Source organism: Macaca mulatta, chromosome 18 (genome assembly GCF_049350105.2).
Source record: "Macaca mulatta isolate MMU2019108-1 chromosome 18, T2T-MMU8v2.0, whole genome shotgun sequence".
Lineage (NCBI taxonomy): Eukaryota > Metazoa > Chordata > Mammalia > Primates > Cercopithecidae > Macaca > Macaca mulatta.
The window spans coordinates 16,845,133-16,859,511 of NC_133423.1; the positions used below are offsets into that span (position 1 = coordinate 16,845,133).

Sequence of the window (14,379 nt, forward strand, 5' to 3'; positions counted from 1 at the left end):
TGAACCCAATGAAACTTTCAGGGCTGGAAGGAGATAGTTTTAATGGTGAGGTGACAATTGGTGAGGTTGATACGGGAGTTCATGGGCCATCAAATCACACTGTCACTTATCTTTATTAATTCAACCAAAATGTATTGACCACTTACTGCGTAGGTCAGTGTTGCTGTGGCATAAATCTTAACAGTGTAGTGTAGTATTAAACATGGGGTAGATACTAAAGGTTTTTCTTATATAATGTGAAAGAGAGTGGTTTATCCTATAGCTAATGGTTAGCTATTGGAAAGTTGTGAACAGGTGTATGGTTCAATTAGATTTCTGTGATTGGTTCTGGCAATAATCTGGAGGATGGAGTAGAGGAGAAGTGGGAGCAAGAGTTAAGAAATAACAGTCTTTTTCCAAGAGAGAAATGATGAAGACTTGAACTAAGCACTGGCCCTAGGTACAGAGAAATGAAGACAGATTATGAGATGTAGCAGTACACACAGGACAAGTAGGCAAGGAAGACAGAAGTGACAGGATGCAGAAGGTGAGAGAAAGGGGAAGTCTAAGATGACTGCCGGGTTTCTGGCTTGGAGAACTGACTGGATGATGGTGCTGTTCAGAGACACTGGAATAACAGGTGGTAAATCACATGAAGGCTGTATGGGGTGCAGCAGATGCAGGGATGGAAAATGTCTTTATTTTGAAATATGTTAAGTGTGAAATGCCTGCAGACATCTGAAAGACAATTTCCAGTAGGCAGTTTTCTATACAGCTCCAGACCTGAGGATGAAATCTGTACCAGCATAAAGATTGTGACAGTCATGATGTAGTTGGCTCTCATGCATCTGAGCCGCCTTTGATCTTCGCCCAGCTGGTGTTTGCTCATAGTGGAGGTTAGAATCCTTAGAACTAAAAAAAAATGAGAGACATTCATTTTCTCTTTGACTTTGTTTGTTTTTAATATTTTTCCTAAAGCCCTGAAGTATTCTGATGATCTTAGCAAGAACCAGGAAAATATGCACTTCAATATCAAGGTGTGTCTAATAAACGTTGGAACGCTTTCATAAAACCAGAAAAAATAGGAAGTGTAACTCATAGATGTTTTCCCTGTATTTCCTTTGTTTCTAATGGTTTCCCTGAGTATTTTTAATATTTGCCCTCTGTCTCATAAGTCATTAAAAGTTATCTGCAAAACAGTAAACAAAGGTAAAGAATTAAAATGGTCATAATGATGATTAGACTTTATACATGTAAATCACTTAACACAATGTCTTTAGCTCATAATTATTCAATACCTATTTTTTCTACCCACTTTAATAGATCTACCTGTTTACAAAATCTTCTGCAGAATGAAAGTACATGAGTAATATTAATCAAATTACTAGTTGTAAGAAATCAATTCTAAGCATTCCAATTCACTTTGCATTGATTTGCTCTTGATAACACTTTTAAGGGTTTCCTTATGGTTCTTTTGTTTTCATTCAAAGCACCAAGAGACTTGCATGCAATAACTGAGCCTTTTTATTTTTAATTACCGAAGACGTATTTGTTCAGGAATGTGTCTTCTGAAATAAACCTAAAGTTGATCACTGTTACATTGTGGAAAAATAAAATTAAAAACCAAGAATGTTAGCTGAATTCTGATAGATCCATTCCAGGTTAGCCTGAAAGTATTTCTTTAAAATAAAAAAGTTGCCATTTGTCTAGACTACGTGAGAAGGAAAGCGTCACTCGTTCAATTCATACAGACTAATAGCGACACCAAGTGGTATCATATTGGAAATGTTTTTAGTCTGTTTTTGAACTTCTGAAAGAAATTCAAACCTGGGACAATTGTGATTGTGACCAGAATGGTATGTAATGTAGCTCTAAATAGGGTGGCGTTTTAAAATTATTATTATAACTAGTATGTCTATAAGAAAATTTTTATCTCCAGCCAAAACAAGAGTCAAATAAATTCCATATGGACAATCATGATCATTTTACTTATCCTCTTTGGAAAGAAGGTAGGAGGCTGATGGTGTGCAGCGTGGTTCACACTCTGCAGAGGCTGCTGCTGTCTCTAATGATCAGGGTATCTGTAGGGAAGTTCAATCCAGTGAGTTCAAATCCTTCTTTGCTTCTTATTAGGTGTTTGATTTGGGGTCCATTATGTCAAATCTCTCAATAATAAGTTTTTTTCCCATATATAAAATGAGGAGGAGGGGATCTTAACACATTGGGGCTTTGTGAAGATTCAGCTAGTTCATGTACAGGCACTATTAATACAGGGCCTAGCATTGTAGAACATACTGAAAAATTGTGCTTGTTTTTGTTAACTTCATTATCATCATCAAGTCAATCAGATTGACCTATGGATCTCTACCCACATAGTTTGTCTCTCTTCCTTGATGGGGTACAATAAAAGTTATACCTGATTCCTACCCTCATAGGAAAAGCTTGTTTTAGAATCAGTAGTTTTGTAACTGAGTATTTTTTTAATATATACTTTAAGTTCTAGGGTACATGTGCACAACGTGCAGGTTTGTTACATATGTATACATGTGCCATGTTGGTGTGCTGCACCCATTAACTCGTCATTTACATTCGGTATATCTCCTAATGCTATCCCTCCCCGCTGCCCCCTCCCCACAACAGGCCCCAGTGTGTGATGTTCCCTACCCTGTGTCCAAGTACCTGAGTATTTTTAAAGCACTTTTTAAATCACACTAGAATTCATGTAGAAAGAAATCATCCTTGGCCTAATCCTGACTCTAGCTGAAGGATTCCTGGAGGTCTATTTGTAACCAAGTCAAGAGAAGAGTGAGCAGGGGAACAGGAAGCTTCTGCTCAACTGTCTTCACTTCACCGAAAAATGGAGTGTGGTATAACTGTATTTACTTTGTAAAATTATGACCCTAATATCAATTAAAAGAATAGGGTCAGGAAGGGACAGTCTAGTCTTCAGACTAAAGCAGTAGAGCTAATTAGGCATTGGGAAGAGGGAAAATGTATGTGGAGCTGTGAACAGACAGGTTTTTTTACTGGCTATAGGGGCACCAGAGAGGTAGAGATCAAGCACGATGCCACGATTTCTCTTTTCATACGTTGACAGATGAAGATCTACAAATCTAGAAGGAAGTGCAAAAACAGCTCTCTGTTACTACTTCTAATAATGCAAACTTAGGACTTAGAGCAAGGTTTAGAACATACCGTGGAAAATGAGGGATTTGAAACTTCAGCAGCTCTTCAACAGTGGTCTCATGGCCCCCATTTGTCTTCCACACCCATAATTCAGGACTTCCACCAACAAGATGTATGCTCCTTATGAAATCTGAAAACATTAACTGTCGTCATGTTTAAGGATCTGTGCTTAGTGCTGAGCAAGCCATATGAACTCTCTGGGTTTTGATTCCATAAAATAAGGGAGGCATTTAGAATATTCCTAAACTGCCTTCCTATTCAAATATTGAATCTCTGTGACTTTCCCATAAACCCCTTTTTAATCACTGGCTTCCCTTAGAATAAAAAAGTTTATCTCTTCCTCCCATGTTGATTTTTCTCTCTACCTAAACGAAACAAACAAAACAAAACAAAAACCTTATGGCAATCTACCGTGCATTGAAGAATTATATCATAGGTGGGTCCTGGGTTTCATGGAATCAACCTAATTTTAAATCTGTTGTCTCCCAAAACACACTTGTGTTGTGCCCTAATTTGGGATCTGGGAAAAATGGTCTCAGTAGAGATAGCTGGAAAGCTTTCTTTCTGTACCTGCTGAAAACCATTGTGAACGATTGGATAAGCAAAGCCTTTCCTGGATGAAGGACTTGACTGCACACTTCAGTCACCAGTGTGCTTCTCAGAAAGGGATACCGGGTCAGCTCTCCCCTCAGCCCTCAGGCCCAGACTCCCAGCCCTCTTTCTGGGAAGGAATTGTCAGGTCATGGACTCTTTCCAGGGGAAAAGGTGTCTAGAGTCTGTCTGGTATAAATAAGCTTTCTAACATACAGTAGCACTGAAGCAACCTGAGCCACTGAGCCCTGCGGCAGGCTTTTCCTCCAAGCCTTGGTTCTCTAATTGAATGTCACTCTTTTTATTAGGAGGAGAAGGAGATTGCCTAGAGACATTGCTTAACACTTAAGTAGGCTTGCCTAAACCCCTTTCTCTGACATAAGCAGCAGCCCTGGAGAACTGTTGGCAAAGGCCTTCATTCTAATGAGAGAAACTTCAAAGGCTCCAAATGAGGAAAGAGGTGTCGCTGGAAAATGTTGAAATGACAAATAGCAGTATTTCCGCTGACAAAAGATGAAGATGAAACAAATGTTAGAACAGAAAACATGATTTTATTTTGCCATGCTCTCACTGGAAACTATCATCAAAGCCCTTAACTGAAATGAAAAAGGTATCGACATAACAAGCACACTAGAGTGAAGTTAGATTTTTAACAGCGAAAGTCATCTTTGAAATAAGAAAAGCTTACAAAGTAATGAAAAATCTCAATGCAGAAAGGAAAGCATATGGCCCAAAATAGTCTTGTGCTGCAGATTTGTTAGAGAATGTCAAGCTGGAAGTCTCTTAGGGATCATCTAGGCAAACCCTTTTATGTTTCAAAGGAGAATTTGAGCCCAAAGGACTTTAAGTAACTTGGTCAAGGTCATATAACTAGTTAGTGACTTGGAATTGTTAGCAACTGCCTTCCCTGCCTCCGTGGAGCCAGTTTCTGAAGTCGATCTACAAATGCACCCTTGCCCGGTTACTGAGACAGCCCTGATGAGGGCTGAAGTTGAAGTTCACCAAATGCTGGACCCTGGTATTTGTCCACCTCCACAACTGGGCAGGCCGATGCCCTCTGAAGTTAGGTGTGTCTGACACATGACAACAGCCACAGGGACAAAAACTTTTTGCCCATGATGCTTCTAGAATATGGTATGTTCTGGAAGAATAATGGGCAAAAAGAATGGAGGGCTGGCGAAGGCATGGTGCATCCTAAAACCTGGAGCCTACAGAATTAAACACTATAGATAGGAGAAAAAATAAAAAGGGCCAAAAGGTAAGATTTATTATTATTATTATTATTTTTTAATGTGCTTAATAGGAGAGAGCCTGAGGATGACTCAATAGATGAGATATTCAGATCACTAGCCTTTGAGAAACTGGCTAAAGGATTTGAATCTAGGTAGCTCAGTCTGCCTTCCAGATACACAGGTCTCACATTTTTTCAAGAATAAGTAGAAATTTTTCAAAACAGCATGGAGCCTGAGGAGATAAACAATCTCCGATCAAACAAAAAGAAGCAGCACGCAAAATACTCAGAAAAAAGATAATCTGAAAATGATGTCCCGCAGAATCCAGAGATAATGTGTGGAAACTGTTTGGAATATGCAACAGAAAACAAGATATATTATTTATGAAACAGGATTACTGCAGTGAAAGGAGTCTGGCATGAAAAGACGGAGAGAGTTGGCACGAGGAAGGATTGCTGATAGGCTGCTCAGACCACCCTCTCTCTTCTGAGGTCTTCAGCATTCCCAGCCATTCCCAGGGCCCTTTCATCCATCTGGAACTCTTTCCCAAGTTTCATACCCAGCTACGAGGCTACCTGTGTGAAATTTAAATGTATACATTGCAGGAACCTCAGTTGTAACAGGTTCAAAATGGAACCCTTGGTCCCCATGTCACCCAAAGCCTTCAGCAAGAAAGGCACCTCTTTTCAGTCCTTTGCTTATCCCGAATCCTTGTATAATTTATCTGCCCTCACCATTCCCGTACCTAGTCTGGTACATTCTGTCCACATAAGAACATATAATTCCTCCCTGAAATATGTCTCTAACAATTTCCTTTTCTACATACACTCCTCCACTACTTTCAATTAATGTCACTCATCTCTTGCCCAGAACTATTAAAATGATATCCTCACTGGGCTTCTTGTTTCTATTTTTGCCTCCTTTTATTTTATTCTCCATATAGTAGTCCAAATTACCTTTAGACACTGCAAATTTAAGTATTTCCCTCCTGAACTCAAAACTCTTTAAGGTGCCAATAGCATGAATAATTAAATATAAGTCTTTTTCGTGGCTTAACTTAACAACGTTGATGTCCCAAATCTACCGGCCTCGTTAGTTTCTTTTGCTACCATTCCCCTTCTGGTTTATAACTCTACTTCCACATAGACACTGTTTCTGTTCGCCTTCAATAAGCGTCATCTTTCACCATCAGGAATTTGCACATGCCCTTCCTTCTTTCCGGAACACCTTTCCCCATTAACATAGCCTTACTCAAAATTTAGATCTTAAATGGTACTTTCTCAAAGAGGGTTTCCCTCACTGCCAATCTAAATATGTCTCCCAGGTTACCTTTTCATGGCATTCTTTACTTCCTTGCTTAACACTTAGTTAGGACAGCTAATAATTATATTGTTTTGCATCTCTTTTGCTCATTATTATAACCTTCACTACCACAATAGGAAATGGCAAAAGTAGACAATCCATAAATAGCAATCTATTGGCATGTGAGAGTAGATAAAGAACATATGCTTGCCTCCTTTACCTCTAAATATCCTATTGTAATGACTGTAAGAATGGGAAAAGGAAACATACCAAAGAAAATTGGAGAGATAGGAGGGTATTCCATGGTAGCTGGAAAGTTTGAGTTGATTTCTGGAAGTAATAATGTATATGGCAGAATGTTGAAGGATAAATCAGGGTGGAGGAACTTGCTCAGTGTACATAAAGAAGAATGCCAGGCACTGGGGGGAATCCGAATTCTCAGACTGATTCATGAGCCAGCAGACACTGACTGGAGGGAGGGAAGAAAGAGGCAGAACCCAATGGGTCCATGGCTCCCATCTTTCTGTTGGCAGAGTAATCGGCAACCCAGAATTACTCCCTAAAGAAAAAAATTGTGGACTTATTTTGTAAAGTAATTCTTAAAATCTGCCCTGAGAGAAAAGGAGATTTTAACATGACTGATAGAGCCCAATAGTAGAACTCATCTAATTCTGAAATTCAAGGTAGTGAAGACAGAGGAAGGGGAGTGGAAGTAGCTAGAAGGGGGCCACCCCACCGGGCTTCTTTGCCTGCGCAGAATGCAGGTCGACATATTTGTCCATAAAAAGCAGGCTGCCCAATTAGTCACACTTCGCGAGACATGTGTCTCATGTGTTCAGCAGTAGAGATTACGTAAATCAGCTACCTACCTCAATAATCAAAATTATCATTACTAGATATGAATGGACAATCAACATTTACAAGGAGCTGTGGAGAACATCATTAGTTTGCAGTGCAGCAACCAAGATTGACACTCAGAAGAGCTGACTCTGAAAGAAACATTTCAGACAGGAATATTAAAAATTTTGATTAGCATTTTTAGCTAACTCAAGAAGTCATTACACACACACACACACACACACACACGCATACATACACAGATATTAAAAAGGAATAACCAAAAGGCAAGATAGTCAGTTTGTGAAGTTTAGAATATTGTTGAAAAAAGAAACCAGAAGAGCTAAGAGAAAAAGTTCAGAGAATCTCTCAGGATTTAAGAATGGAAAACAGACAAGTTGAGCTGTAAAAGATCAATTCAGAGGGCCCAGCATTTGAAGTGTATACTTTCTAGACAGTAAGATGGGAAGGAAATAAATAAATAAATTGTACCTTGTTTCATAAATGCTAATATGACCTCAGCTCTAAAATGTATTATCATTTCACATATCACTAAGGAAATAAAAGCTCTGACAATTGACTTATGATCCACATTTTCTTTCACTTGAATTGTTATTTTAAAATATGTAAACAGTTATTTTAGATATGTTTAGATGTGTTTATTATATATTAGTCTTGATTATATGTAAAATTAAATATTTGTAAGATAATTTCAAAACATATTCAGTCTGACACTTTTAAATAGTTGTGGGTGTTAAAGTCATAAATGCTCATTTTTCATCCCAATATTGCTTATTGTACCATCAGGAACTTTAGGACATGGGCATTATGAAACACTTTTAAATGTTACCAAACATAATACTATTAACTCAGATTTTCTTCCCAGCTGCTGAAACCATTTCTGTAAGTTTTGGTGTTTGCATTATTTCCTGTGGTATGTGATAGTTTATACAATAGCCCAGCTTCCACTTGTAAGGAGGGTGTCTGCCTTTCTTACGCCCTATAAAACATGGCCATTGCTTTGCAGGAAAATAGGAAATTTCACTCACTCATCCAAATGTATTTGCTTCCCTAATATCAACTATTGCATCACCATTCCATTTCAGTAATTTTCAGCATTCACAATAAATGTTCAACTTCAAATAACAATACATTGTTTCAAACTTAATGGCAGCTCTCTCAAAAAATACAGCACCAAAAATAACTTGCAGTGACAACAATATAGGCACCAATGATGAAATACACACTTGTATGGACACTGATAATTACATCAAGATCTTAATTGCAGAAGCGTGAAGATATACAAAAATAGGTCTTAATGTGGGTCTTAAGCACAGTGTAATATTCAGCTTTTTATTAATTTTCTATTTTTATGCTCATCTGTCCAACATTGAAAGAGGCACATTAAAGTTTGAATTTTATCTTCACTATGAATCATATCCTTTTCTATACTAAATGACAGAATTTCTGCTTTTTTGTTTATTTCATTAAAGTCTATATTTTTATATTAATAGCCTGATACCTGATGTCCTTTTGTTTAAATTTGCCTGATACATCTTTGCCTATCATTTCACATTTATATTTCTTGTCACTTTATTTGAGATATGCTAACTGAAAGTCGTTTATTGCCAATCTAAAAGATTTTTGTCTTTTAATAGGGAAATTACACTTAGTTTGATTATAAAATTTACCTAACTTAGATTCATCTCCCTTAGCTGATTTTAGTTCTTGTCACATCATCTTATACCACGATTTGTTCATTCTTTTGTTAAATTTATTTTTATTGTGAAATACATCATACTCATAAAACAATGTGTGTGTATATATATATATTATATATATAGTAAGTTGAATAAACATCTAATATCCACTACCCAGTTTAATAAACAGAAGATCATAAATGACTTTGGAGTTCCTATTGATCTGATGGATCACATTCTTTTCTTCCCCCAGATTTAACACTATCGTGTATTTTGTGTTAATAATTACTTTATTATGCCTTTGCCATATATATGCACCTTAAAAAACATAATGATCAGTTTACCTATTCCTGGATTTTATACAAAAGGAATTGACACCTGCTATTTTTGCTCTGCATGATGTTTTATGTTGGTAGCTGTCATTAATTAATTTTCCATAATGTGTGGTATTCCATCCAAAGCTGTACAACCTCCCAACAGTATTAGTGACATTGTGTTCTATGTGAATAGTGCTGACTATGGGAACAGTGCACCAGAACTGAGCAAGATGATGGCTCTGATTCTACTGTATGGTGCAATATCATTTGTTCCTTTGAATGATTGTTTATTGTTTATATTTATTTTTCTTGCTATGAACATGATTTTGCATGTATTCTGAACATATATGCAAGAGCTTCTTTAGGGTTTCTAACTGGGAGTAGAAAATCTTAGCTTTACTAAGTTATGCGAGATCATCTTCCTAAGTGGTTTGACCAATGCCTGTTCCCACCAGCCATGTGCAAGGACTGTTATTGATCTTTGCCAAGATTTGGTATCAACAGACTTTTTAAACGTGAGTCTATTCTCTAATTTCTATTTTAGTTTTTCTTATTAGTGATATTGATCATTGGCCTTTTATTATTTTCTCTTGTGAAGTAGCTGTTCAGATCTTTGTCTATTTTTCAATGTGGTTGTTTGCCTTTTTCTTACAGATTCTTTCATGGAAATACTTTATATTTAAGATAATTATCTTTTTATGGTTAAATGTGTTAAACTCTCATCTCTTAGTTTGTGTTTGTATTTTTATAATTTTTATGATATATTTTTAAAGTAATTTAAATACATGTATTTTAATGTTGATTTTTTCAAACATATGACAAAAATCCTTCACTAAGGTTATAAATTATTTTGCCATATTTTCCGGTAGAACTTTAATTTTTTTAACATTTAAGTTATTAGCCCATTTATGCCTAGTGTCCCATTATTGGAATGCTAAGCTTGTGGGCATTATTGATATCCAGCTGCTCAAGGTCATCATCAAGGTCTAATTTTTCACAAAAATAAATGTGCAGCTTCCGGCATAAATGGGTTGTCAGCAATTCTTTTGTTTTCATGTTTTACATAAGGAAAATCAGTTTTCCTAGCACACTGTCATTTCCCTGCGGATCTCTAATGCCAGTTCTTTATCATCTCGCATTTCCACATATGAAGAGAATTACACTTCTGAGCTCAGCTCTCTATTCTGTGCCATTGATCTGTTTGTCTATCCCTGTGTACACACCACGCTACATCACTAGAGTTTTATAATAAGTTTTAATGTCTGCTAAAGCGAATCTTCTCAACTTGATCTTTTTCTTTAGAAGTATCTTGGTTATTTTGGCCCTTTGCTTATTTATATAAAATTTTAAATACATGTTTCAAATTCCACAGAAAACATTGCTAGGATTTGGACTGGAATTGCATTGCATCAATAAGACAAGTGGGGGAGAACTGACAACTTTTCAACTCAAGGCCTTTCTATGAATGACATGAAATAGCTCCATTTATTTTGGTCATCTTTAATGATATTCTATAGCATTTGACAACTTTCAACATAACAATCTTGCTTATTTTTTGTTAATTATTATTCCTAAGAATCTTATGGTTTGGGGTTAGTGCAGATTTAATGACATTCTCTAACTATTGCTATTTAGATGCATAAAAATGCAACTTGCTCTTGTAAAATAATGATAGTTACTAATAGTATGCTGTGTTCTACCGTACCAGGTCCTGAGCTAATCTCTTTATATACTGATTAAATCCTCTCAACAACTCTATGAGCTAGGTCCTGTTATCATAACCACTTCTCAGATTAGGAGACTGAAGCACTGAGAGGGTTCAATAATTCACCCCTCTACAATCTCTAGCAAGTACAAGACTGGAGTTTGAACCCCAGCATCTGACTAGTGTTTAGGCTCTAGTGTATAACCTATAGTGATTTTCATCTGCTATGCTAAAATTGTTTTTGAATTATATTTGAATAATTTATAATTTAAATAATATTTGAATAATTTGAGTATATTTGAATAATAGAGAATTTAATAATTCTCTGTTATTTGTTTTTTTTTAATTTATTTATTATTATTATACTTTAAGTTGTAGGGTACATGTGCATAACGTGCAGGTTTGTTACATATGTATACTTGTGCCATGTTGGTGTGCTGCACCCATCAACTCGTCATTTACATCAGGTATAACTCCCAATGCAATCCCTCCCCCCTCCCCCCTCCCCATGACAGGCCCCTGTGTGTGATGTTCCCCTTCCTGAGTCCAAGTGATCTCATTGTTCAGTTCCCACCTATGAGTGAGAACATGCAGTGTTTGGTTTTCTGTTCTTGTGATAGATTGCTAAGAATGATGGTTTCCAGCTGCATCCATGTCCCTACAAAGGACACAAACTCATCCTTTTTGATGGCTGCATAGTATTCCATGGTGTATAAGTGCCACATTTTCTTAATCCAATCTGTCACTGATGGACATTTGGGTTGATTCCAAGTCTTTGCTATTGTGAATAGTGCTGCAATAAACATACGAGTGCATGTGTCATAAGCAACTTCAGCAAAGTCTCAGGATACAAAATTAATGTGCAAAAATCACAAGCATTCTTATACACCAGTAACAGACAAACAGAGAGCCAAATCAGGAATGAACTTCCATTCACAATTGCTTCAAAGAGAATAAAATACTTAGGAATCCAACTTACAAGGGATGTAAAGGACCTCTTCAAGGAGAACTACAAACCACTGCTCAGTGAAATAAAAGAGGACACAAACAAATGGAAGAACATACCATGCTCATGGATAGGAAGAATGAATATCGTGAAAATGGCCATACTGCCCAAGGTAATTTATAGATTCAATGCCATCCCCATTAAGCTACCAATGACTTTCTTCACAGAATTGGAAAAAACTGCTTTAAAGTTCATATGGAACCAAAAAAGAGCCCGCATCTCCAAGACAATCCTAAGTCAAAAGAACAAAGCTGGAGGCATCACGCTACCTGACTTCAAACTATGCTACAAGGCTACAGTAACCAAAACAGCATGGTACTGGTACCAAAACAGAGATATAGACCAATGGAACAGAACAGAGTCCTCAGAAATAATACCACACATCTACAGCCATCTGATCTTTGACAAACCTGAGAGAAACAAGAAATGGGGAAAGGATTCCCTATTTAATAAATGGTGCTGGGAAAATTGGCTAGCCATAAGTAGAAAGCTGAAACTGGATCCTTTCCTTACTCCTTATACGAAAATTAATTCAAGATGGATTAGAGACTTAAATGTTAGACCTAATACCATAAAAATCCTAGAGGAAAACCTAGGTAGTACCATTCAGGACATAGGCATGGGCAAAGACTTCATGTCTAAAACACCAAAAGCAACAGCAGCAAAAGCCAAAATTGACAAATGGGATCTCATTAAACTAAAGAGCTTCTGCACAGCAAAAGAAACTACCATCAGAGTGAACAGGCAACCTACAGAATGGGAGAAAATTTTTGCAATCTACTCATCTGACAAAGGGCTAATATCCAGAACCTACAAAGAACTCAGACAAATTTACAAGAAAAAAACAAACAACCCCATCAAAAAGTGGGCAAAGGATATGAACAGACATTTCTCAAAAGAAGACATTCATACAGCCAACAGACACATGAAAAAATGCTCATCATCACTGGCCATCAGAGAAATGCAAATCAAAACCACAATGAGATACCATCTCACACCAGTTAGAATGGCGATCATTAAAAAGTCAGGAAACAACAGGTGCTGGAGAGGATGTGGAGAAATAGGAACACTTTTACACTGTTGGTGGGATTGTAAACTAGTTCAACCATTATGGAAAACAGTATGGCGATTCCTCAAGGATCTAGAACTAGATGTACCATATGACCCAGCCATCCCATTACTGGGTATATACCCAAAGGATTATAAATTATGCTGCTATAAAGACACATGCACTCGTATGTTTATTGCAATTCTCTGTTATTTGTGATGCAGTCATATAATCATATAATCTAGGAATATGGTTTTGTTTTCTTATTCAAATTATTATGCTTTTGTATACTGTTCTGGCCAAAACCTAGAGTTCACTACTTAATAAGAGTACTGGGCCAGGCATGGTGGCTCATGCCTGTAATCCTAGCACTTTGGGAGGCCAAGGCGGGCAGATCACCTGAGCTCAGGAGTTCGAGACCAGCCTGGCCAACATGGTAAAACCCTATCTCTAGTAAAAATTTTTTAAAAACTTAGCTGACATGGTGACAGGGGCCTGTTATCCCAGCTACTCAAGAGGTTGAGGCAGGAGAATCGCTTGAACCTGGGAGGTGGAAGTTGCAGTGAGCCAAGATCGCACCATTGCACTCCAGCCTGGGTGACAGAGTGAGACTCTGTGTTCAAAAAAGAAAAGTACTGGAAATCCCCTCTCTATTTTGTTTATTAAGAATTTTTCTCCTGAATACGTGTTAAAGCTTAATGAATGTTTTGTTCTACACCTTTTGAAGTGATTGAGCAATTCCTTCATTTTATTTAACCTGCCAACTTGGTTAAACATAAAAATTTATTTTTAAAAGTTGCACCAACCTTACATTTCATGATACAAAACACTTTTCATATAATATTCTTATAATAACGTTCGGTTTGATTTGTCACAATTAATTAAAAATTAAGTAATAAAATATTAATTAAGAACATGTCTATTATCCATCAGTTTAGATTGGCTTTTGATGTTGTGTTCTTGTACAGTTTATCTCTGGTTTTGGTATTGATACGGATAGGGTCTGTGTTCCCGCCCAAATCTCATGTCAACTTGCAATCCCCAGTGTTGGAGGTAGGGCCGTGTGGGAGGTGACTGGATCACGGGGGCCCATTTCCCTCTTGGTGCTGTTCTCATGAGAGTGAGTAACCTACCACGAGATCTGATTGTATAAAAGAGTATAGCACCTCCTCCCTTTCTTCCTGCTGCTCCAACCATGTAAGACGTGCCTGCTTCCTCTTCACCTTTCACCATGATTTTAAGTTTCTGGAAGCCTCCCCTGTACAATCTGTAGAACCATGAGTCAATTAAGCCTCTTTTCTTTATAAATTACCAGTGTCAGGTATTTCTAGCAGCAGTGAGAGAATGGACTAATACAGGTATCAAAGTTATATTAGCTTTATAAAATCAGTTGAAGAGTATGCTTTTATTTTAAAAATAATGGCAAGATATTCTTTTTGTAAATGTAGATCATCTCTTTCTTTTCGTTTGCTGAAA

At 37.1% G+C, this 14,379-nt stretch overlaps 1 protein-coding gene across 1 annotated transcript in view; it reads right to left on the minus strand.

Annotated features, from left to right (window-relative positions):
- Positions 1–657: 657 nt before the first annotated feature.
- SERPINB8 (serpin family B member 8) overlaps positions 658–14,379 on the minus strand; it is a 53,491-nt gene continuing 39,769 nt past the window's right edge. The window contains exon 7 of the mRNA XM_077975024.1: positions 658–891. Coding sequence (XP_077831150.1) covers positions 886–891 — 6 coding nt within the window. The 3' untranslated portion in view covers positions 658–885. The remainder of the gene's footprint in view (positions 892–14,379) is intronic.